General features: G+C 45.4%; 1 protein-coding gene across 4 annotated transcripts in view; it reads right to left on the bottom strand.

Annotated features, from left to right (window-relative positions):
- The window catches only part of TUBGCP5 (tubulin gamma complex component 5), a 58,414-nt gene extending 40,978 nt beyond the window's left edge, over positions 1–17,436 (bottom strand). The window contains exons 1-7 of one of the 4 annotated variants that reach the window (XM_075916235.1): positions 17,348–17,436; positions 12,363–12,416; positions 12,170–12,278; positions 9,327–9,423; positions 6,510–6,583; positions 4,860–4,998; positions 3,701–3,818 (exon numbers count right to left, since the gene is read on the bottom strand). In XM_075916235.1, coding sequence (XP_075772350.1) covers positions 3,701–3,818; positions 4,860–4,998; positions 6,510–6,583; positions 9,327–9,423; positions 12,170–12,278; positions 12,363–12,416; positions 17,348–17,421 — 665 coding nt within the window. In that variant the 5' untranslated portion in view covers positions 17,422–17,436. Of the gene's footprint in view, positions 1–3,700; positions 3,819–4,859; positions 4,999–6,509; positions 6,584–9,326; positions 9,424–12,169; positions 12,279–12,362; positions 12,417–17,204 lie in introns of those variants that run through there. The other 3 variants (XM_075916237.1, XM_006135828.4, XM_025177819.2) reach the window with 3 other exon arrangements.
- Between the last annotated feature and the right edge of the window lie 8,062 nt (positions 17,437–25,498).

Below are 25,498 nucleotides of genomic sequence, written 5' to 3'. Positions count from 1 at the left end.
ATAGGCATTATTCTTCATAAAATGAGGTGTAAAGAAGTCAGAATAAGCCATCCGTTATTTCAAAATAATTTCAAAATAATGGAATTGTTGTGTAGACATTCGCATAGTTATTTTGGAATAACAGTCGTTATTCCGAAATAACTGCCGTTATTCCGAAATAACTTTGCTGTGTAGATACACCCTAAGGGTATGTCTACACTAAAAAGTTAATTCGAACTAACAGCCGTTAGTTCGAATTAACTTTCATAGGCGCTACACAGGCAAACCGCTAGTTCGAACTTAATTCGAACTAGCGGAGCGCTTAATTCGAACTAGGTAAACCTCATTCTACGAGGACTAACGCCTAGTTTGAATTAAGTAGTTCGAATTAAGGGCTGTGTAGCTACTTAATTCCAACTAGTGGGAGGCAACCCCTTCCCAGCTTGCCCTGGTGGCCACTCTGGGCACCACCAGGGAAACTCATCTGCCCCCCCTCCCAGCCCCGGAGCCCTTAAAGGGCACGGGCTGGCTATGGTGCCCGTGCCAGGTGCAAGCCTGCCAGCACCCAGCCAGCAGACCCTGCACCTGGCATGGCACAAGCCAGCCACCCGCTGCCATCCAGCCCTCCGCCTCTTCCCGGGACCAGGCTGGAAGCTCCCAGGAGCCTGCCCGGGGCCGCAAGAGGCGGGTGCCCACCTGGTGTAGTGCGGAGATTGTGGACCTCATCGAGGTTTGGGGGGAAGCCTCCAACATCCACAACCTCCACACTAGGCACAGGAAAGTGGCCGTCTAAGGCAGGATAGCTGCCAGCCTGGCCACCCAGGAGCAGGTTTGCATGAAAATCAAGGTGGTCCACTGAGACCCCCGACCCTGAGTTTAGAACATAAGAACTGCCATACTGGGTCAGACCAAAGGTCCATCAAGCCCAGTAGCCTGTCTGCCAACAGCGGCCAACACTAGGTACCCTGGAAGGGATGGACCGAAACAATGACCAAGCCATTTGTCTCGTGTCATCCATCTCCAGCCTTCCACAAACAGAGGCCAGGGACACCATTTCTACCCCCTGGCTAATATCACTCCATGGACCCAACCTCTATGACTTTATCTAACTTCTCTTTAAACTCTGTTCTAGTTCTAGCCTTCATAGCCTTCTGCAGCAAGGAGTTCCACAGGTTGACTATTTGCTTTGTGAAGAAGAACTTTCTGTTATTAGTTTGAAGCCTGCTACCCATTCATTTCATTTGGTGTCCTCTAGTCCTTCTATTATGGGAACTAATGAAGAACTTTTCTTTATGCACCCTCTCCACACCACTCATGATTTTATAGACCTCTATCATATCCCCCCTCGGTCTCCTCTTTTCTAAGCTGAGAAGTCCCAGTCTCTTTAGCCTCTCTTCATATGGGACCTGTTCCAAACCCCTGATCATTTTAGTTGCCCTTTTCGGAACCCTTTTCCAAGGCCAAAATATCTTTTCTGGGGTGAGGAGATCACATCTGTACACAGTACTGAAGATATGGCGTACCATAGTTTGATACTTCCCCTCCTCCTTCTTCCCCTGGCTTCCCCCTTCCAGATCCCTCCTCCCAGGTTTCCCCCTCCCCTCTCCCACCCTCTCTCTTCTCCTCTCCCACCTCCTTTTCCCAGTCTCCCCAGAGGTTAATTCCCCCCCCACCCCGAGTTTTGTTAAATAGAGTTTCTATTTTTGAACACACATGTCCTTTATTTTTTACATCAGGAAGGGGGGCTAGGGAGGGGTAAGTGGAAGGAGATGAGGGAGAAATGGGGCACAAGCCCCCAATGGGGAGGACTGGGGTGGCGCTGCAGGCTCCTCGGGGTGGAAGCTCTCCTGCAGCCCCCTGATTGACCCCCCGCCCCGGATTGCAGCCTGCGGCAAGTGCAGCTGGGCTGATGGCCGAGTGCTATGATGTGCCGAGTGTGGGCACTCCAAGCCAGGACTGCTTTGCTGTCCCTCATCGAGGTAGACAAGCAAGCGGGGAACCCTTGAGAACTGTCTGTCTGGGGTGGGGGTCGGGTCCCTTTAAGCACAGCCCTCGGCTAGCCTGAAAAAGCAGCTCCACGCTCTAAGTCCTAATCTGACGCCCTGCCGGCACTGCTTCCGGCCAGCCTTAACCTCGGTTCAGGGTCCACTCAATGTGGACAGGCTAGTTCGAATTAGCAAAATGCTAATTCGAACTAGTTTTTAGGTCTAGATGCACTAGTTCGAATTAGCTTAGCTCGAATTAACTAATTCGAATTAAGTTAGTTTGAATTAGTGCTGTAATGTAGACATACGCTAAGAGAGTTAAAACCATTAGAGTTTGAATGCTCAGATCCCTCCCAACCTGCATCTCTGGGGCATGACGTTTCACTGGCACTCAAAGTGCTTGGAAAGCATGTTACATCTGGTGCAGAATCAAAACTTTACTCCTGTCACAGACCTTAACTGTGTGAACACTACTGCTCTGTGTCTAGGTAAAGTTGGGTTTCCATTTACTGCACACTACTCTGCCAAAAAGTTTGCCCGGGATGGGTTTTTCAGCTCCTTGCGACAGGAATTAATCCTTCAGAGTACTGACGTTTCCATCACACTCTGTATTCTAGGTTTTGTTGATACAGGTAAGAGCCATGTGGTATGGACCCTTCTGATTAGGAATGAGTCACTCTCCAAGTTCAAACGTTTTAGCCCAACTTTCAAGTTGGTTCACAACTCTTCCCTTCCTTCTTTCTCCTCTCTTGTCTCTTCTCTGCCAATGCTATTTGTCAACTTCTCACCAACATTCCTGTTTTCTTGTATGCCACCTTAAATACAAGGAAGGTCCTCTCTGGATGGACAGTACTTCTGCTCTCCCCCAAATCCCAGTCTCACCCTGGTCTACACTGAAATTTTATACCAGTGTATCCATCTCAATCAATGAGAAAACCCCATCCTCTGACTGGCATAATTATGTTGATAAACAAGCAATGTAGATGCAGCTATATCCACAAAAGAGTGCTTCCTTAGATGTAGCTAATGTCGCGGGGCCGTGTTTCTCAAATTTTGTTTCCCTGTGGACTGCTGGAAAATTGTTGGACCACTCAATGATCCTTCACAATACTTTGTACCATTAGCTAATGACTGTGATGCACTGTGGATAAAAGTGCTATATAATACAATCTTTATTAATAGCTAGCAGAAATACCTAGCATCGCCTGGGGAAAATATAGTAAAATGTGTGATGAACTAACTATGTCAGTGACATTAACATAACAAATTTTTAATTGGAAATACTTTTCTCTTATTTATTACTTTAAGAAATTAACACAGCTAGTGATGTGCTTACAAAACACATTTACATGTAACTCATTTCTTGATAAAAGGTGTGGTGAATGAACTACATAAATTATGTTAACAACATTTTATTGGAAATACTTTTTCTGTTATCATAGGGAAAGGATATTGTAGTTGCAGTTTAAGTGACATGCTTAACAGAAGAGTCCAGCAAATACCTATGATGAGGCGCTACTAAAAGCTAATTAATGGTCCAATTGGAGCTCTGGGATGACCAATTTCGAGATATAACCAATCCAGTTATTTAAGTTAGGAGATCAGTAGTATCCGTGCAAAATTTGGTGTTTCTAGCTCTTACTGTTTCAGAGATCTTTCAGGAAAAAAACAAAAACAAACTTTCAGAAATATTTATAAGATCATCAGTGAACATGTCAGTGATCTTTTTTTCTTACCAGACAGCAGCTAAATTGGAATGTAGGTGCAAACTGTGAGAAAAACGAGGAGCTCTTCCTGTCCAATACTGAGGAACCACATGCTGTTCCAGCCAGCTGCGTGCATCAGGCTCACCCACTGGTAAAATATTTGACAGTCAGTGAAGAATTTTCGTTTATGTAAGGAGAGCTTATAAAATCAAAAGAAGTCCCACCAATAAGAATCCAAACAATGAGTTAGCTTCAGTATATGGCTCCATTCAATTAAGTGGCTAATTACTCCGGTTTGTTTGCACTTTATTGCATGTAGATTCATGGTAGTTGCATGTGTAAGTTACTTTACATACACAGCTGCCAGGCCTATTAAAATCAGTCTCTAAAAATAAGAAAGACGTTTACTAATATTTATCTATCTTTCCATCTTAAGGAAATATACTTTTGTCTCAATAACTGTCTAAAATACATACAAAACCTAGATATAAAAGGGCACAAAACACTACTAAGCTCACCCAATACCAGGGTGCCCTTAATACCAAGCTCTTAGGAGATCACCTAAAAATTATTTTTTCTGGATCTAAAATCCATGACACCTAGCCTCCTCACAGAGAACCAGCTTCTATCGTAGGTGCAATATCAGACTGCACACTCATGTAATTTCACAGCTGTTAAGGAAACCTACCGGAAACAATTTGAAGGGCAGTCCCATTAACTGCATTTTTGTAAATGCCTCATTCATTGAATTACTGGTATACTATAGCCAAGAATACACAGCTATTTTTCTTAATACCTGGTTTTATTTTAGTGTTAACATTTAATAACATAAGTTTTATATTATGTAAAGACATGCAACTTATATTTATCTGATATGCATTTTTTCCTATGGCAGCATTGGTGTGCAGACTCCCATAGGAATAAATGTAAATCTTTCCAGTGACTTTAATGGAAATTGGATCAAACCTTCATTACACACAAATGAAGCACTATCATGTTGCTGTTAAAGAATAACTACAATACATAACCAAAGAACCGCTTCAACTTTAAATATAGTGACAATATCAGAGCACTTTAATATAGAAGCATAACTATGAAAGACTTAAGGTAGCTACATACAAGTCAGAATCATTTATTAGGAATCCATTTATTATGAGAGCCTCCATTAAGAGAATTTTGAACAACGAACCTTTCCATGAGACCTGAGACACTGTTTTCTTGTGTTGGTCTTGTTCTTCTTGTGGTGTTCTGTCTACTTGAATGCCAGAGTCTTCTCTGCTCAGAGGCTGTTGAGCATCCTCCTCCTCTTCACTGTCTTCAGACCAATCCTGCCAAGTATGACAAGACCAAGTACATTTTTGTGCAATGTGCATGATGGAAGGCAGTATACAGGCAGTCCCCCGGGTTATGTACAAGATAGGGACTATAGGTTTGTTCTTAAGTTGAATCTGTATGTAAGTCGGAACTGGCATCCAGATTCAGCCGCTGCTGAAACTGATCAGTTTCAACAGCGGCTGAATCTGGATGCCAGTTCCGACTTACATACAGATTCAACTTAAGAACCCCAGGAGTCCCCAAGTCAGCTGCTTCTGAAACTGATCAGCGGCTGATTCCAGGAAGCCGGGGGCAGAGCAACTCTGCCTCAGGCTTACTGTAGTCAGCCGCTGGTCAGTTTTAGCAGCGGCTGACTTGGGGACACCTGGGGCAGAGCAGCTGGGGTGCTGCCGGGTTGGTCCAGTAGCGCCGAGGAGTGGACCTACAGAAGATGCTAATCCAATCAAAAACTGATTTAAGCACTTCAACAAACTCTGGTTCCAGGTGCTTAGGGAGTGACATTCACCAGTTTAGTGGTTTGACTTGTTTTTTTTTTTTATATAAACACATCAGCAGCAAGCATGTACTGTTTAATATTTTTTTCCTTCGTATATTTTAATAGATTAGACTAAATTTAGGCCTTATTATAGATTTTAAAATTAAATTAAAATCTGACTAAGGTTCATTGTTTTAAAATAAACCAGTATTTAAATTTTTAAAAAACCCTTTGACCACTGTGATACAATCTCCCCCTCCTGTGATGGAAAACATGTACAGTAAACTTCAGATAATCTGGCACCTTTAGGACCCAGAGGGTGCCAGATGATCAAATATGCCGGACTATTGGAAGGGGGGGGCTATGAGAGGTCTGGGGAGGGGTGGGGGGTTGCCACCCCAGACCCCTCATAACCCCCCCTTCTGATAGTCCGGCTCTGCCCCAGGTGTCCCCGATTCAGCCACTGCTGGTCAGTTTCAGCAGCAGCTGAATCGGGGACGCCTAGGGCAGAGCAGCTGGGGTGCTGTCGGGTTGGTCCAGTAGCGCTGCCCCTCGGCGCTGCGTGACCAAACCGGCAGCACCCCCACTGCTCTTGGGGACACCTGGGACAGAGTAGCAGGGGTTCTGCCGGGTTGGTCCTGCAGCACCGAGGGGCAGTGCTATGGGACCAACCTGGCAGCATCCCAGCTGCTCTGCCCCCAGCTTCCCCAATTCAGCTGCTGGTTCAGTTTCAGCAGTGGCTGAACTGGGGAAGCTGGACGCAGAGAAGCTCCAATTGTCCGGCTACCCGGAGCACTTCCAGGTTCCCGATGGTGCCGGAGTGCCGGAGCATTGGATGCCGGACCAATGGAGTTTTACTCTAAATTGACTTCCTGACACTTCACGGCTCTAGAAAGAATGTGCCCTGCCATAGTTATAGCTTCCTAAATCAAAAAGTAATACATTATTTCCTTTATTGAATATCTATAATCCTAAATATTATATGTAGTCTGAAAGAGCATAGTCAGTCACTTTTAAGATATAACTTACTGGCATGTCAGGGCCAAAATCAATTTCTTCACCTTCCATCAAGTACTTCCCCCAGTCAAATTCTTCTTCCTTTTCTAAAAGGAACAAAAAAGTAAGACTCATGTTTTTGTCCTCATTTCCAACTTCCTCTCTAGTAAGACTTGATAATTTTGATAAAGGTGCCATCTGACAAGAGACACTCTTCTCCAGTGAAAAATGTCACTTTCTTTAGCCATGATATAACATTTTTACTGAAAATTTAAGTAGTGTGAATTATCTTCCTGTTTTTCTCTATTTATGTTTCTCCTAAAGTGCTTATCTGAGTTTAGACTCTCATAATATGCACTATGGTATATTGTTATCCCATCTGTCTGATTGCACCTTTTCCTGCATCATGTCAGATCTATCTTTGTTCTCAGTCCTGCAAAAGACTCACAAGAGGGAGTAACTTTATAAACTGTGAGCAATCCCATTTGCTTCAATGGAACTATTCCTAGGGCATAAAGATATCTACATTAAAAAAAAAAAAAAACCAACCTTGCAGCACTGAGTCTTAAAGCCTGGATCAAATGACTTGGCTGGAGTTCAGACTTTGAAACCTGGTGAAGATCCCAGAACTCAGGCTCCATCCTGGGTCAGAATGTCTCCACTGATATTTTAAAATTACAATCCCAACTAACCGGGCTCTATGACTTAGTGCAGTGGTCCCCAACATTTTGGGGCTGCTGGGTGCCTGGGGGCGGGGCCGCTCACGCACCGCGCGTACGGGGCCACTCACGGGCCATGGGCCTGGGGGCGGGGCCAACCATGCGCCACACGCCCAGGGCCCAGCACCGGCATGTGCCGTGACCCTGAGCAGCGGCCACCCAGGTGCCGCACACCTGGGGCCGGCATCGGCATTTGCGGTAACCCTGGGCAGGGACCGCCCATGTGCCCGGGGCTGGCACCTGCCGCACGCCCGGGGCCAGCCCAGATTGCTCCGCGGGCACCATGGCGCCCGCAGGCAACACATTGGGGACCACTGACTGAGTTTCTTTTTGCGGTGTAGAAATACCAAAAGTAACACATTGACAACTCTTTGCTGGATCAGGAACCCACACTGTAAATTACTCTGGGCAGGGGCCTAGTATTCCCTTCTATATAAGAGAATATGTACAAATACAGTGTGATAAATATTTTGAACAACATAATCACAAACCACATAAAATAATATACTTTAATCCAATAGGAATTTAATCCTGCAAATGGAATTTTCTGAGATACCTTTGCACATTCACTCGAGATGTGCTGACAATGCAGTTCAAGCTGCATCACCACTATATTCCAAGCGGGAGGGTGTGCAGAGGCTTGCCCTCCCCCTCTAATTTCTTGACTAAAATGTTGTTTCAGTGCTTTAATGGCTCTTTTTCAGCCCTGCAAATGAGTACCACAAGGGTGTGTGGCATCCCAAAATATATCCCATGTGTTCCAGTCTTCTCATCTTTTTATTCTTGATCCATTGGAGATTGTCAATTTACCAATTTTTTTTGTAATCAGAAACATGGGAAATTATATAATACAGGTTGGATCTCCCTGGTCTGGCACTCTCGGGACCTGACCAGTCCTGGATGAGGGATTTTGCTGGACCCGGGAGGTCATTTCTGGCCACCCTGCAACCAGTCCTTGCCTGGCCGTTGCTTGTATCCTGCTGCCAGCCTCACCAGACCCTGCCAGGCAGCTCACTGCTCTATCAGCCCACAGAGCTCTTAGTCATCAGCCCTCCACTGGGACCTCTCTGGTCTGGCAGCATCCAAGGTCCAGCCAGACCAGAGAGTCTCAGTTTAGAGAGGTTCAACCTATACTACTACAAAACCAGGAAACTAAGTAAAATTAATTCCTGGTAAGATTAGGTGGAAAACTAATGTTACCAAGTTAAAATTAGCTAGATGAGAAAAGCGGTATTTTTAGTTTAAAATGAAAAGATTATAGAAATAACCAAACTGCATTATGTCAAGTTACTGCATAAATTATTTCATGTGAAATTACATGCAAAGTTAATAGTTTCAGATAGATTTTGGTTTTGGCTCAGTCCTGTATAATCAAACAGTCAGGACACACAGTGTTAGAAAATGAAGTCTTTTATTTAATACCACAGCAGTTAATGCAGTCTGCCCACCAATATGCATCAAACCTCACATGGAGGTTCCATCATTGACAGAGTATTTCACGCACTGGCCCCTTTACTGAGAGGGTATCTATTGTGACAATCATTTTAACACATGTTCCCACAAAGATCACAGGCTCATTTAAACACCAAATAACCTTCAGGGAAGGTCTACACTCCTGGGACAAATCAATTTAACTACAGAATTTGAGTCATGTTAGTAGCTTAACTCAAATCAATGTACATTAGACCTACTTACTATAGAGTCCACACAGTGTTAGATTGACAAAAGAAACTCTCCCATCGACTCTCCTTACTCATCTTGTTCTGGAATACGGGAGTTGATGGGAGAGTGGTGGTCTATTTACTACACCTGCCAAATCAATCTGCAAAGGGGTTAATCGCTGCAGAATCCACCCCATAGCAGAGACAGACCCTCAGGGCTGGATGTGAAGAAGCATCCCAGATGAGAAAAAACATTAACTTTTCCTCCCACCCTCAACCCTTCTAACTTCCAATGTCTTAGATGTGTAGGTTAATTAGATACAAAATAAAAATCCACAAAAAGATAACCAGTGGAGAATCTTGAAATGATTTATAATAGCATGTTAGGACCCTTTTCCCCACTTGTAGTCTATCAGATTGTTTCTTGTCCATGTGTTTTTCATTTAAAATATAAAGATCATATTACCTACCCACTTCTTTATCTCGTGGCTTTTCCACATAGTTGGTGTTGGAAGGAGAATCAGACAAGCACAGCAGAAGAGATAGTATGGCATAATGAGAATCTGTCTTTAACAAAACACAAGAAAAAAAGTCAATACATTGATTTAAGACTTTAGGAAATGAACAGACTAAAACACTGTATGCCAGAGTTTGTAGTATGAGCGCTCACAGATCCTCTCAATAACAGATATACTAATTAATGTTTTCGAGTACAAACAGATTATGCAAAATGTGTCAAATTTTAGCACCTCAACTAAAATGCTAGCACCATTCTCCTTACAAGAATCTACCAAAGAACTTTACTTACAGAATTATCTTTGATATGAATAAGTTCCATGAAGCCAGACAGCAAGACACCCAAGTTACTACAAGAACAAAAGCTTAAGATCATCCCAGTTACCTTACACAACTCTGCTGAGGGCTAAATACAACTTGACATTTCTGAGCATGTAGACTGGCTCAATTTAATCACGAACAACATAGCATCATTAGTGATCTTCAACCCATCCTGGACAATGATCCCTCGCTTTCACAGGCCTTGGGAGGTAGGCCGGTCCTTGCCCACAGACAACCCGCCAACCTGAAGCATATTCTCACCAGCAACTACACACCGCACCATAATAACTCGAACTCAGGAACCAATCCTTGCAACAAACCTCGGTGCCAACTCTGCCCACATATATACACCAGCAACACCATCACAGGACCTAACCAGATCAGCCATACTGTCACTGGTACATTCTCCTGCACATCCACCAATGTAATACGTGCCAACAATGCCCCACTGCTATATACATCGGCCAAACAGGACAGTCCCTACGTAAAAGAATCAATGGACATAAATCTGATATTAGGAATGGCAACATACAAAAACCTGTAGGGGAACACTTCAATCTTCCTGGACACACAATTGCAGATCTAAAAGTAGCCATCCTGCAGCAAAAAAACTTCAGGACCAGACTTCAAAGAGAAACTGCTGAGCTACAGTTCATCTTTAAGTTTGACACAATCAACTCTGGATTAAACAAAGACTGTGAATGGCTCGCTAACTACAAAAGCAGCTTCTGCTCTCTTGGAATTCACACCTCCAGATCAGCTGCTAGAAGTGGGCCTCATCCTCCTTGATTGGATCCACCTCGTCATCTCCAGCCTGATCCTGGCCTGCATATTTATTCCTGCCTCTGGAAATTTCCACTACATGTATCTGACGAAGTGGGTCTTTGCCCACGAAAGCTTATGCTCCTACACTTCAGTTAGTCTATAAGGTGCCACAGGACTCCTCGTCGCTTTAACATAGCTAAAGTTACATGTATGTTAAAAATCTCTAAGGAGGAGTGGTTAGCAATTAGATTATAATTGCACTGCTACTGTACAGTTGTTCCTTTTTCCAAAACAGAGAAGTCTAAACCAGTCCAAAGACAGGTCACAGATCAGTTAAATTAGAAATGAAATTAGGGTTCTAAGCCAGGAGTGAGCAAAATCTGGCCGGAGGGAGATGGGGGAGGGCGGATTTGGCCCAGCAAACATCTCTCCCCAACCCACCCACCTGATTAGCACAGCGTGCATACTTATGGCCAGCGCAGCTCCAGCCCCAACTCTTCTGCCTGAGGCCCCACCCTTTCCAAGGGGCCTAGAACCAGCCTGTGACCACATACCAAAATTCATGAAGTGGCCCACCTGCAAAAATTATTGCCCACCCCTGTTCTAAGCACACACATTGGGAACAAAGCACACAACTCTACTAAACATTATGACATTATACAGAGTGCCTCTAACCAGCACAGGAATGTACATTTTACAAAAGCATCAGGTTTCAGTCTTCAAAGGTCAACTAGAACAGGTTCAAAACAACCACACTGGACGTGGTTCAAGTGAAAACACATAGTTTTAATCCATTAGATGCCCTAAACTGATCCGGAATTCAACACACCAAACTCATAGGGATTGAGGGAGGACATTCTTAGCTGCAACGCTGCAACTCTTTTAAGTGTTCATGATCCACAAATATACTTATTAAAAAACTTGGCCAAAATTAGAAAAAAAATTCAGAACACAATTTTGACAAGTTTTTCCAACTGAAAACTAGGAAATCCAATTTGATGTAGACTGGTTGGATTCCCATCTATACTATCAAAAATGTTCACATAACACAGAATGTGGAGCTCTATGTCTTTTATCTGCAATGATATAATTTAAGCCATGAAATGTACACCCAGACACCTTGGTGATGGATGCCTGGAATGTTGATTGTATTTCATAACATGGAGAAGGGGCTGCTATCACAGACTGTTACACTGTGTAATGACCACAGGGGGTAGCATGGGGACTGGGACATCTATAACCCCATTGGGGCAACAGCAGACAGCGGTGGAGGTAAGCTTCCCGCCCGCTGCCCGGCCAGCACACCCCTGTCATGGCCAGCCCCAGGGAGATGGTGCCCAGCCAGCAGAGCTCCCGAGAATTGCTGAACCTCTACCTGCCTTGAGCCCCCTCCTCCTCCGCCCAACCCTGACTCCTGCACCTCCTTACTCCTCTGTCCTGAGTCCCCTACATCCCCCAAACCCTGCCCTAAGCCCTGCAGCACCCTGCCCTGAAGGACCTGAGCAACACCAGGTAAATCTTCTAGTAAATACACATTTTAATAACAGGAAGAGTATAGGTTATAATTTTAAAAAAATAGCTCAGAGTGGCAATCATGTAGTTTAATAGTAATGTAACTCATTTGTACTTTCTGGTAAAAAATTGTTATAAAGTGAGCAGCATCAGAATAAATACAAGAAAATTAGAATAAAGTAGAAAAAAAGCTATACACCTTGGATTCTTCTGTGCTGGGAAGTGGCGAGTTCAGAAATGTTTCTATCAGTCTTCTCCAGCTTGCAGCTTTACTGAGGTCTGAATGAATAATCAGCTTTTCATAAATTCTGATTCAAAAATAAATAATTTGTATCAATGAATGTTTCAAACGAACATTATTAATCAATACATTAAAAATAAGACAATCTTACCCCTCTATTGTTCTCTCTACTTTGTGACTGCTTACATCAAGAAATCGATGAAATCTAAATGAGAAATTAAAACAAAATACAGTTTTTAAGTTATGCAAGGAAATGTTTGGGTTTAGGTTAACTATAGGTTAACAAGTGAAGCATCTCACTTTTCAAGTTAAATCTACTATATATTTGAGAGAGTCTGTGGGTGTCTCTATGGGTATGTCTACACTACCCCGCTAGTTCGAACTAGCGGGGTAATGTAGGCATACCGCACTTGCAAATGAAGCCCGGGATTTGAATTTCCCGGGCTTCATTTGCATAAGCCGGCCGGCGCCATTTTTAAATGCCGGCTTGTTCGAACCCCGTGCCGCGCGGCTACACGCGGCACGGGCTAGATAGTTAGAACTAGCAAGCCATTCCGAACTATCTGTACGCCTCGTGGAACAAAATGTTTTTTAAGTACATTAGAAGCAGGAAGCCTGCTAAAAAACCTGTGGGTTCCCTAAACGATCGAGATAGAAAAGAAGCACTCAAGACAATAAAGCCATTGCGGAGAAACTAAATGATTGCTTTGCTTCAGTCTTCACGGCTGAGGACGTTGGGGAGAGTCCCAAATCTGCACCGTCCTTTGTGGGTGATGAATCTGAGGAACTGTCCCGGATTGAAGTGTCATTAGAGGAGGTTTTGGAACAAATAGAAAAACTTAATGTTAACAAATCTCCGGGACCGGATGGCATTCATCCAAGGGTTCTAAAAAAACTCAAATAGGAAATTGCTGAACTATTATCTGTTGTTTGTAACCTATCCTTTAAATCGGCTTCCGTACCTAATGACTGGAAGGTAGCCAACGTGACACCAATATTTAAAGAGGGCTCTAGAGACAATCCTGGCAATTACAGGCCGGTAAGTCTAACTTCAGTACCGGGGAAATTAGTCGAAACAATAGTAAAGAATAAAATTGTGAGGCACGTAGAAGAACATAATTTGTTGGACAAAAGTCAACATGGTTTCTGTAAAGGGAAATCATGTCTTACTAATCTATTAGAGTTCTTTGAAGGTGTTAACAAACATGCAGACAAGGAGGATCCAGTAGATATAGTATACTTAGATTTTCAGAAAGCCTTTGACAAGGACCCTCACCAAAGGCTCTTGTGTAAATTACATTGCCATGGGATAAGAGGGAAGGTCCTTTCTTAGACTGAGAACTGGATAAAAAAAACCGGAAACAAAGAGTAGGAATAAATGGTAAATTTTCAGAATGGAGAGGGATAACTAGTGGTGTCCCCCAAGGGTCAGTCCTGGGACCAATCCTTTTCAACTTATTCATAAATGATTTGGAGAAAGGGGTAAGCAGTGAGGTGGTAAAGTTTGCAGATGACACCAAACTGTTTAGGATAGTCAAGACAGAAGCAGACTGTGAGGGACTCCAAGAAGATCTCACCAAAATGAGTGATTGGGCAACAAAATGGCAAATGAAATTTAATGTGGATAAGTGTAAAGTAATGCACATCAGGAAAAATAACCCCTACTATACGTACAGTATGATGGGGGCTAATTTGGCTATGACAAATCAGGAAAGAGAGCTTGGAGTTATCGTGGATCGTTCTCTGAAAACTTCCACACAGTGTGCAGCGGTGGTCAAAAAGGCAAATAGAATGCTAGGAATGATTAAGAAAGGGATAGAAAATAAGACACAGAATATCTTACTGCCCCTGTATAAAACTATGGTACGCCCACATCTTGAATACTGTGTACAGATGTGGTCTCCTCACCTCAAAAAAGATATTTTGGCCTTGGAAAGGGTTCAGAAAACAGCAAGTAAAATGATTAAGGATTTGGAACGGGTCCCATATGAAGAGAGGTTAAAGCGACTGGGACTTTTCAGTTTAGAAAAGAGGAGACTGAGGGGGGATATGATAGAGGTATATAAAATCATGAGTGGTGTGGAGAGGGTGCATAAAGAAAAGTTATTTATTAGTTCCCATAATAGAAGAACTAGAGGACACCAAATGAAATTAATGGGTAGCAGGTTTAAAACTAATAAAAGAAAGTTCTTCTTCACACAGCGTGTAGTCAACCTGTGGAACTCCTTCCCTGAGGAGGCTGTGAAGGCTAGGACTATAACTGAGTTTAAAGAGAAGCTAGATAATTTCCTGGAGGTTAGGTCCATAAAAGGCTATTAGCCAGGGGATAGAAATTGTGCTCCTGGCTCTCTTTGTCAGAGGCTGGAGAAGGATGGCAGGAGACAAATCGCTTGATCATTGTCTTCGGTCCACCGTCTCTGGGGCACCTGGTGCTGGCCACTGTCGGCAGACAGGCTACTGGGCTAGATAGACCTTTGGTCTGACCCAGTACGGCCATTCTTATGTTCTTAGTAATATTGCTCTCTATATCAGTTAACAGAACAAAAGAAGAGCAGGCAGCCCAGCTCCAACATTTAAACAGCAAAGGCACAGTAGGGGTAGGTTTCAGATCCAGCATGAGTCAGGACTGCGTGCCTTCCCTTATCAAATAATCATGTAATTGATAGAATTTTTATCGACTACACGATTACTCACCTCTTAACATCCTTAGTGATGGGTTGGACTTCTTACCAGGAGCACTGTCCTTATACAGGCAGTCCCCGGGTTACGTACAAGATAGGGACTATAGGTTTGTTCTTAAGTTGAATTTGTATGTAAGTCGGAACTGGCTCCAGATTCAGCTGCTGCCACTGAAACTGACCAGGGGCTGACTACAGGAAGCCTGAGGCAGAGTTGCTTTGCCCCCAGCTTCCTGGAATCAGCCTGATCAGTTTCAACAGCTGCTGAATCTGGAGCCTGGGACAGAACAACTGGGGGGCTGCCCGGTAGGTTCCCACAGGACCAACCCGGCAGCACCCCAGCTGCTCTACCCAAGGCGTCCCGCAACAAAAGCCTGGTCTGCTGGAGGGGAGGCGGCGCACGAGCTGCGCCCCCTCTCTCCCAACAGACCAGGGACACCCGAGCAAAGCCGCCCAGGCGGCGGCTTTGCTCGGGTGTCCCTGGTCTGCTGGGGGGGTCCATCGGCTTTTCTGGACCCCCCCAGCAGACCAGGGACACCCGAGCAAAGCCGCCCAGGTTTGCTGGGACCCCCCCCCCCCCCCCCCAGCAGACCAGGGAGACCGGGAGAAGCTTTTCTCGCCCTGGAGGACACGGGTGGCGACCTGCCGCCCGTGAGCTCCGGGGAGAGAAAAGCCCTGTTCATAAATGCGGATCCAACATAAGTCGGATCCACGTAAGTCGGGGACTGCCTGTACCATGTTGATGCATCCCTCTCTCACTCTGTGTTCTACTTTTGCCACTAATATATATTTAGTAACCCTATGAAGATCCTTGTTACTTGATCAGATACAAAATAATGTGCTAGTAATTTGGATCTGCATTGCACTGCTAATGCTCACTTAAAAACTTAAGATTTAAATAAGCAGCAAGAAGTCTCACTTTTAAACATCTTACATAGATAGTAGTTGCTACATGACACATTCTGGCAGGTATCTCATGTGATGTCATATACTGAATAATGCCAACTGTTAACTTTTACATAAGCCCATTGTTTCTCAGATCATTACCACTAGGGATATTAGCTAGCATGTAACTGAATAGTTGTGTAACCATATTAAATTTTAGCAGCTACACAACTATTCAACAGTCCTGAAGCCCCCTGCCACTGCCTCTCTCTACCTTTAAATAATGGCTTCCCACCTGCGACCCCACGCTGCTGTCTCTAATACAGACCCCCATGCACAAGGGTTGCTTTGTGGAAGCCTTCCCTACCCCCCGTACTCCGCACTGTAGTCTCTTACAGAAGCAGCAGTGCAAGGTGGAGGGAGGGAGGTGGCACCAGAGAACCAGCTCCCCACCAGCACTAGCTCCTTCTCCCCCTTCCTGCTCCCTCTGCAGGAGGCAGCAAGGCAGGGGGGAGGCGGGTCCACAGATCCGGCATGCACAGAGATGGCATGAAAGCCGGCTTCATGGGTGCATTGGCTCTTTCCTGCACCCTCCACACTGCTGCCTCTCTATCAGTTGCAGCAGTACCTGGTATTTGCCAGAGAGGCAGCGGGGAGGGGAAGGTAATGTGTGTAGTCTATAGGATTAATTGATAAACCCAGTCTTATTGGTTAATCATGTAGCTGTCTACATGCTGACATCACTACTTACCACCAAAGACATCATCACAATAACTGCCTATAACTTTGGTTGTGAACATACTGTAAGATCATTATGTAAGGTGAAAAATTAACTTGCGTATCTTCCCAAAAACGCTGGAAAAAATTAGTTATATATGATTACTATGGTTTCCATCTTTAAAACACATCTATCCACTTCAACAGACAGAGGGAAGATTCATAGTCATGTTTCTTGCAGCTCTGTAATTTTCTAGCAAAATCTGCTCCCCAATGTGGCTTATAAGGACCTTTTCAAGAAGGGAGAAATTGACGTCTCTAGCTCGGCAATGACTTAGGCATGGCATTAACTTCAGGCACCACATGCGCTCCCACTGACTGCAAAGGGGTCAGAGTAGGGATGCAATGGTGCAGTAGTGGCTTAATGAATCCCCAAGAGCGTAGAGGTTAACGCTATAGGCCTTGCCAGTGAACGTTTCAGCAGGCGGCCCAGCAGCCTGGCTCAGCCCAGCACAGACCCCGCTGCTGCTCCGCATTTCAAGTGTCCTAGGAGCCAGGTGACAGGCAGCCCGGCTCAGTTCCCGCCCGCGCTGGGTCTGGGGGCTCAGCCCCCCCCCCACTGCTCCGTTGAGAGCCCGGCACCCGTCGGTCCCGCCCCGCCCGGCAGCTGGGGGGCACCGGAGGCCCCCGCAGCGCGCGGCGCGGCCCCCGACCTGAAGTTGGACCAGGCGAAGCTCAGCGCCGCCTGGAAACGGCCGCCGGGCTCCTCCTGCGCCTCGCGGAGCCCGGTCACGCGCCGGATCAGCGCCCGGACGTCCCGCTCCTGCTCCTGCTCGCAACGGCTCCCGCGCGCGACCTGAGTTGCCATGGCCGCCGGGGGCCGCCTTCCCCGCGGCTCGCTTCTTTCCCCCGCGCCGTCCCGCTCCCCATCACGTCTCGCGAGGCTTCCCTTCCAAATCTCACGAGATTTCCCGCTTGTAAAAGCTCTCCTCCCGCCCCCTCCCCACCTTCTAAAGCAGGAGCTTGGACGCGGATCTGGGGGGGGGGGGAGGGCGACGGACGACAGCTGAGCGCATGCGCCTGGGGCTGTGAGCGGAGAAAGTCGCTTGTGAGATGGAGTGAGTGAGAGAGCGAGCAAGAGGACACATCATGTGACCCCCAGCCCTATCCTGATTGGCTGTGGTGCTGGGCTGGCTCTCCGCCTTATCCCAGCCAAGGGGACAGAGCAGAGCGCATCTATGGGCGCGTGCCTGGCTGCCTCTCTGCTGCCGCCTTGCCCGTGGGGCGTGCACAGGGAGCGCCCGTGCGCGTCTCTGGCTGGACGGCAGCAGGATGTGACAACCCAAGGGAGGGAAGGTGGCAGCCTCGCTCCTTGTGTGTGTGTGTGTGGAAAATTTCAGGCGTCTGCAGTGGGCAGATGTGGGCACATCTGGAATGACCTCCGGGCTCAGCCCCTGTGCACAGCAGCGTTGGGATCTCTGCTGCTTGCGGCAGCGCTGTCTCTCTTCGTGTAGTGTAGTGAATAGACACAGGCCTATGGCCAGAACCGTCCCGTCCATAGGAGGTTCCAAAGGCAGCTGCATCACGCCCTGTGCTTTGGGGAGGGAGGGGGCTTGCAGCAGCCATCAACCATCAACATCAACCATCCTATGGACCGGTCCCACCCAACTTGGGGGGTGGGGCCTGGAATGTGGCAACAGCAGCAACCTGCTGCCCCCCTCCCCTCCCTCACTCTGGCAACTGGAGCCAGAGTGACTAACAGGGCAGCAGGTATCATAGCCCCGGGAAAGTCATTGCCATCCCAACCACCAGACATGGCCCTGGCCACACTCTGCCCCCAGAACGCCTACTGTAGGGCTACGTCTACACTGGCCCCTCTTCCGGAAGGGGCATGTAAATTTCAGCAGTTGTCGTAGGGAAATCCGCGGGGGATTTAAATATCCCCCGCGGCATTTAAATAAAAATGTCCGCCGCTTTTTTCCGGCTTTTAGCGTCTAGACTGGCCCCGATCCTCCGGAAAAAGTGCCCTTTTCCGGAGGCTCTTATTCTTACTTCGAAGTTGGGGCTAGGGCGTCCCCCTGCCCTACCTTTTCCCACTGCCCATACTCAGTGGCTTGCTCACGTCTGCCCTGCCACCCTCTCCCAACCTGCTATGTTTTGCTTCACTGCAGCAGTGGGACACAGATAGTGATGTAAAGGACTAGTCAACTATCCAATAAGCTTATAGGATAGTTGACTAGTCACTCCCCGCCCCCTTGCTGCCTCTATTATATAGAGGCAGCAAGGGGGGTAGAAGTGGGTGGTAGTTAAAAGCAGTAGCAATGCACGGAGCCCAGGGTCAGCTGCTCTGTGCGGCGCTGCCGCTTTGAATGCCGCAGGGAGCCCAGCATCAGACTCCTCACGGCATTTCAAAGCAGTAGCGTGGAGCCTGGGATCAGCTGGGGACTCCCCGCTGGCCCCGGGCTCCACACCACGTTCCAGCTTTGAAATGTACAAGACCCCTGCTGACCCCAGGCTCCATGTGGCACTTCCGCTTTGAAATGCACAAGAGCCCTCACTGGGGCTCTGTACGTTTCAAAGGCAGAACATGGAAGTGCTTATCGACTAGTTGAGTAGTTTCTGCTGCCATGGCAAAGTGGGGAGAAGGCAGTGGGGTGGAGCAGAACAGGCTGCGGGCCCCTCCAGGTCCTGCTACTGTGGTTAGTGCAGGGATGAGGCAGCACCACACCAGGCCCTTTACTCCTCCAGCTTGTGTTGGTTGGGGGAGAGGGCAGAGCTTGGTGGAAAGGCCTCTAGTGGGGAGCATGGGGGAAGGGCCTGTGGGGGCGGGGTGTTGTCCTGGGCCCCGCATTCCACTAGGGATGGCCCTGTCTATGGTATGTGCTAAAATAACAGCAAATAAATAGAAACTGCTGTGAGGAAAAATGAAAGCTAAAAAAAAAAAATCTACAATCTTATGTAAGCACTACTAACTTATTTAAGCTTCCTGGAGTGCTTTTTTTTCTTCTTTTTTTTGTTTTTTGCAGAGGTCAAAAAGTGGTTAAGTTGACTTACATGTCTGTGTTTACACAATTTCTTTATATACACAACTTGAGTTTCAATTTAGGCCTTAATTTTAATATAGTGGTTCCCAACCTTTAGGGTTGTGGGCTCACCCTCACCCTGTTCATGCCTTCTTCCCCCAGAGTCAGAGATGGGCCACAGCTAGAGGGAGAAAAACACAGATGGGGTAAGGGGACAAAGACTGGGTCACACTCTCTCCCCACTGCCTATGGGGATTGGTGCAGTCCTACCTATGCCCCCACAAGTGTACTTGTGCACTCCCATAACGGGCATATCCCACAGTTTGCAAACATCTGCCTTAGTGTGACAGGTCCAATAATTACAGGTGGCTCCCCACCTAACAATCCCGAGGATTCACTTTTTCAGCCTTTGCATCTTCTTCTGGTGCAGAAAACTTTACCGTTTTTGTTAAAGTGCACATCAGTTCAAAATTTCATCGCAGCAGTACAGCTGTATTAACATTTGGAAAATAAAAGAATTTCAATTGTATGCAGTTTCATTTCTAGTTGAGGAAAGAAATAGGTGTATGTGCAATACATAGAAACATTTTAAGAGAATAGATAAAACATCTATTGGGGATATAAAATCCCATTTAATTGGTTAAATGCTTAATTGCAGTGCTAGCACTGTGTTTAGTCAATTATAGGGGGTGGGGTAGAGCTAGACTGATTAGAGTTATGGATTGTCTGTGTCAAGATGACGCATTTCCATAAACAGCCATGTCAGCAAAAGCAACAGGAAGAATCTTGTACTTGATTTTTATTCATAACAGGAAGGAGATGATGTGATAACATTCTATTGTAGCAACTCTCGCAGCACATCTTTTTGCTGTCTTAAAAGTGACTTTTTTACTATTAGAGGTTGATCTGGCAGCTATTGGGAGTACAGGAAACTCTTGCTTTGGCAGAGAATATGGTTCTCCTGAGGTCTCCAGTCCTGAGAAAGTTACTGCAGCTCCTGGTCCCTGTGGTGAGTTCCCCACATGTAGTTCTGGAGCTGCAGGGAGCTCACGTCAGGGACCAGGAGCCATGGCTCCCAGTATTTGCTATTTCTGGTAGATGTGGGAACGCATCAACTGCAAATGGCCAGGGTTTCCTGTATTGTAGTCAGAGCCATTCCTAAGGGCTTGTGGGGCCTGGGACAACCCCTTTCTCCACCTTAGGTCCCAGCCTTTTTCCTGCCCTGTTCTCATTTCACTCCTTTCCCAAGCAACAGGGCCTAGGGGATTAGCAGGAATCCTGGTGTCAGCAGCAGCTGTAAGGCCCACTCTTGTACTCACCAGTGGTGGCAGGAGGAAGATTGACCCAGCCCCAGCCCCAACCCCAACCCCAGCCCGCTCCACTGACTCATTCCCAGAAAGTTAATGGTACTTATTTATTTGACTGTAGTTGAGAATGCTAGATAAAATCTTGAATATATTAAACATGTCCCTACAGACTTTGTAGATAATAGTAATAAACAGGAATATAAGTATATGTATTCATTCCTATTAGTCATTCTTTTGATGTTTTCCATGCACAGCATGTTGGGACACTAGCAATATTACTGCTGATAAAATAGGTTTGTCAATAATTATTTGTGTACTTATATAATTCTGGGAAAAGATATTCCTTAAAAAGAGAGACTTCTAGCTAAGGCTGTGTCTGCACTAACATTTTGTACAACCCCACACCACAGTCATATATACTCCGTCCCAATGCTTAGACACCTAGGAGTTGAAAAGTTAACAAGCATAAAAACAGCCATACTAGGTTAGACCAAAGGTCCGTCTAGACCAGTATCCTGTCTTCTGACAGTGGCCAATGCCAGGTGCCCTAGAGGGAATGAACTGAATAGAAAATCATCAAGTGATCCTTCATCTGTTTCCCATTCCCAGCCTCCAACAAACAGAGGCTAGGGACACCATCCCAGCCCATCCTAGCTAATAGCCATTGATAGACCTATCTTCTATGAATTTATCATTTTTGAATCCTATTAAAGTCCTGGGTCTTTACAACTTCCTCTGGCAAGGAGTTCCACAGGTTGAGTGTGAATTATGTGAAGAATTACTTCCTTTTATTTGTTTTAAATCTACTACCTAGTAATTTAATTTGGTGACCCCTAGTTCTTTTGCATACATGTCACAATATTAATGACCCAACTTTTACTGAAGACATCACATGATAGCCTTTATTCCAGGCTAGCTTCAGTCTGTAGATCTCATTGGGATTCCTTTGCACTGGCTGCTTGCCTATCTGCTGCTTCTCCTCTGTAAGTCCCACAGGGACCTGTACCCAGCCGTGATGTCCAGCACACACAGCTCAGTGTATGTTCACCCTTGTGCATAGCTCATGCTGACAATATTTCTTCTCACCTTGTGGCTCACCATGTGGTTGCTTCTTTCCAAACAGAACCCAGCCACACCCAGGTGTAGACCCTTTCCATTTACCAGGTCAGAGGGAAAAATTGCAGTGGGGAGAGAGCTGCTGTGAGTTCTATGCTCCTGCTTCCTTAGCAGATCTTCCACACAGGGATCGGGGAGTACAAGGGATGCAAACAGCAAATTAAATACAAGGAAAACAAAAAGCTATGAGGAGAGAAATGTTACATAAGAAACAAAGGAGTATATAGTAAAAGAGTGTGCAACGTTTCAGGTAATCTAATGAAGATTAATTAAAGTATGTAGAGGGCAGGTGAATATGAGGGTGAATTTAGGCTTTCTATACTAGTTCGAGTGTTCCAGAATGGTTAGAGATGGCTGTGTTGCAATGTGTCTGAGGAAGGTGGGGAGTTGTCTCTGGTGTGGACAACCTATTCACAGAGCTGTCTTAGAGAATCATATTATATATTATAAACCCCAATCTCACTAAAAACAGCTACCCTAGAATAAGAACATTTCTGACTATGGCCTAGTCTACATTGACATGTTTTGACAACTAAACAGTAAAAGTGTTTAAACTGCAATGAGACTTTTGTGGGGGAAACAACTAGTTTTGGTGACAAAAAACTTCCAGTGCTGCGAGAGACTTTTGTCTTTTCTCCTTCCTTTATTATTGACAAAGAGCCAGTGTGAACGCTGCTGTTTGTTTTGTTGAGAGAACTGGCTTCTACCAGTAACCCACAATGCCTGCCCTGATGGCTCTGCTCAGTGTTTTGTGATCTCTGCTGCCCTGCAGGCATGCTCCCCTCCCCTGTGCAAGCTCCCGAAAGTATCTGACAGCTGAGTGAGCTGCTGCATTTGGGGAACAAACAAAGAATAAATAATTGGAATGCTCGTGTTCTGCCCTTCTAGAAACACAGTGGCAAGCAGACTGCTGCTGCAGGGGGAGAGTTGGAAAGAATGCTGTGCTGCTTTGACTTTCCTTAGCCTGGAGAGCTCACAGAGTTAGAAGGGAATTCCAAGAAGCGCAGGCTTCCCATAATGTTGCACTGCAGGATGCTTGCTCACATTGCTTTGCTCTGTTAACAGGGTGCCATAAAATGTTGACAATAGGCAGAAAAAACGGTTTTCACTTTTGGTGATTTTTGCATGTCAACAGCACTTTCTTCGTCAAACCTTCCCAGTGTAGACATAGCCTGTGTCAGCTAATTATACTCTGGCTGTTAAATTTATAGTGTAGCTGGGGCTTTATTGTACTGAAGTTTCATTGAGAATCTTTTGTCTGCATCTGGAAGTTTTTTGCTTTGTGCTTGTATTTTGCTTCAATAGCAGGTATATCCAAAAGCTTAGCAGAGTTGCTATAGCCTCCAGAATTCCTATAGTGCAGATTAGTTTGGGAAACACTTCTTCAATTCTCAAGGGGCATGAGCTTTACAGATGCGAATCTGCATTCGCATTGCATAGCCTGTCACATTCATTTATATTCTGGTTTTGCTTTCATTACTTTCTCCACATTGGTTTTAGAGCAAGGGCTGCCTCTGCTCCAGCAAAAGCTTCCAAACCTCCTTAGGGTATTTCTACACATACAGAGCTGCAGCCATGCAGCTGCATTGTTATAGCTGAGCCAGTGATGCACATGCAGTGAAGAAGACTGACCTATAGGGTTGTGGGCTCACCCTCACCCTGTCCATGCCTTCTTCCCCCAGAGTCAGAGATGGGCCACAGCTAGAGGGAGAAAAACACAGATGGAGTATGGGGACCAAGAGTGCGTCACACTCTCTCCCCACTGCCCATGGGCATTGGTGCAGTCCTACCTATGCCCCCACAAGTGTACTTGTGCACTCCCATAATGGGCGTATCCCACAGTTTGCAAACATCTGCCTTAGTGTGACAGGTCCAATAATTACAGGTGGCGCCCCACCTAACAATCCCGAGGATTCGCTTTTTCAGCCTTTGCATCCTCTTCTGGTGCAGAAAACTTTACCGTTTTTGTTAAAGTGCACATCAGTTCAAAATTTCATCGCAGCAGTACAGCTGTATTAACATTTGGAAAATAAAAGAATTTCAATTTTATGCAGTTTCATTTTTAGTTGAGGAAAGAAATAGGTGTATGTGCAGTACATAGAAACATTTTAAGAGAATAGATAAAACATCTATTGGGGATATAAAATCCCATTTAATTGGTTAAATGCTTAATTGCAGTGCTAGCACTGTGTTTAGTCAATTATAGGGGGTGGGGTAGAGCTAGACTGATTAGAGTTATGGATTGTCTGTGTCAAGATGACGCATTTCCATAAACAGCCATATCAGCAAAAGCAATAGGAAGAATCTTGTACTTGATTTTTATTCATAACAGGAAGGAGATGATGTGATAACATTCTATTGTAGCAACTCTCGCAGCACATCTTTTTGCTGTCTTAAAAGTGACTTTTTTACTATTAGAGGTTGATCTGGCAGCTATTGGGAGTACAGGAAACTCTTGCTTTGGCAGAGAATATAGTCTAGACCGCCGCGCTGTGCCGGATCAGCTGACTGTCGGCACAGCGCGGCGGCCATGTTTATTTTAATGAAGTGGGGATTATTTAAATCCCCACTTCTTTGCCTTTGCCAGGGAAACTAGTTTACGTGGCTCTGTCGATGGAGCCATGTAGTCTAGACATACCCTTAGAGAGAGACAAGGTGGATGAGGTTATATCAAACTTACATTCCGGATTTCTCTATTTTACCAATAGACCTGGATCGCTAAGCTTCCTCTATCAAAGGACAGAGCATCTCCTCTTAATAGGTATCAACTGATAAATTGTGATGTGCACATTCATTTCTCCTGGCACTGACATGTAGCATTCCATAGGATCCCTCCAGCCTACCAGAATTTATATTCATTACAGGAAGGTACTACTGCTAGGGAAATTGTGCCCAAAAAAATTCTGCACAAAACATTTTAAAATTTTGCAAAATTGTGCATATATTATTTGTCAAAATAATGCAATATAATCACACTGGTTTCAATTATTTTGGTAATTTATTTAAACTACAATACAAAGATGGGGAATGGGGAGCACTGGAATAAGTCCCCAAATCCCCTTACCTAATAGTACTGTATCCAGGTGTGACCCTTTGTTTCCAGTTAATAGACAACATATATGTAGCCATATTGTCAATTTTACAATCATAGGCAATTGAAGAGCAAGTGAGGGCTGGGGAATCAAACTCACAATTTATATTGGCTCCTGACTGTTTCCAAATAGGTCAGTGACAATCAGTTCATGAAGCATATTTTGAGAGGAAATTTTTTCAATCCAAAAGTTCAGCTCAGTTCTACTCACGAAAGTACCATAAGCATTTACGCCATTTTACACCTGTTTTATACTCCTGGGGAAATTCACAAAGATAACAGGAACCATTCACTAAGTAGGCCGGCTGCTACATTTTGCTCTGAGAGGACAGAGCTTCCCCATGCCTACTTCCTTAGAAACACCCACCCACCCCATGCCCTGCTCCTCCATGCTGAGCTTACTGCAGTAGCAAGTGAGAGGGACAGAGTGTCTCTTTCATGTGGCATGACTGCCAGGGCCCCCTCCCACT

Source organism: Pelodiscus sinensis, chromosome 1 (assembly GCF_049634645.1).
Source record: "Pelodiscus sinensis isolate JC-2024 chromosome 1, ASM4963464v1, whole genome shotgun sequence".
Classification (NCBI taxonomy): domain Eukaryota; kingdom Metazoa; phylum Chordata; order Testudines; family Trionychidae; genus Pelodiscus; species Pelodiscus sinensis.
The sequence above is the reverse complement of the archived record's forward strand: the minus strand, read 5'-3'. Positions and strand labels throughout refer to the sequence as shown.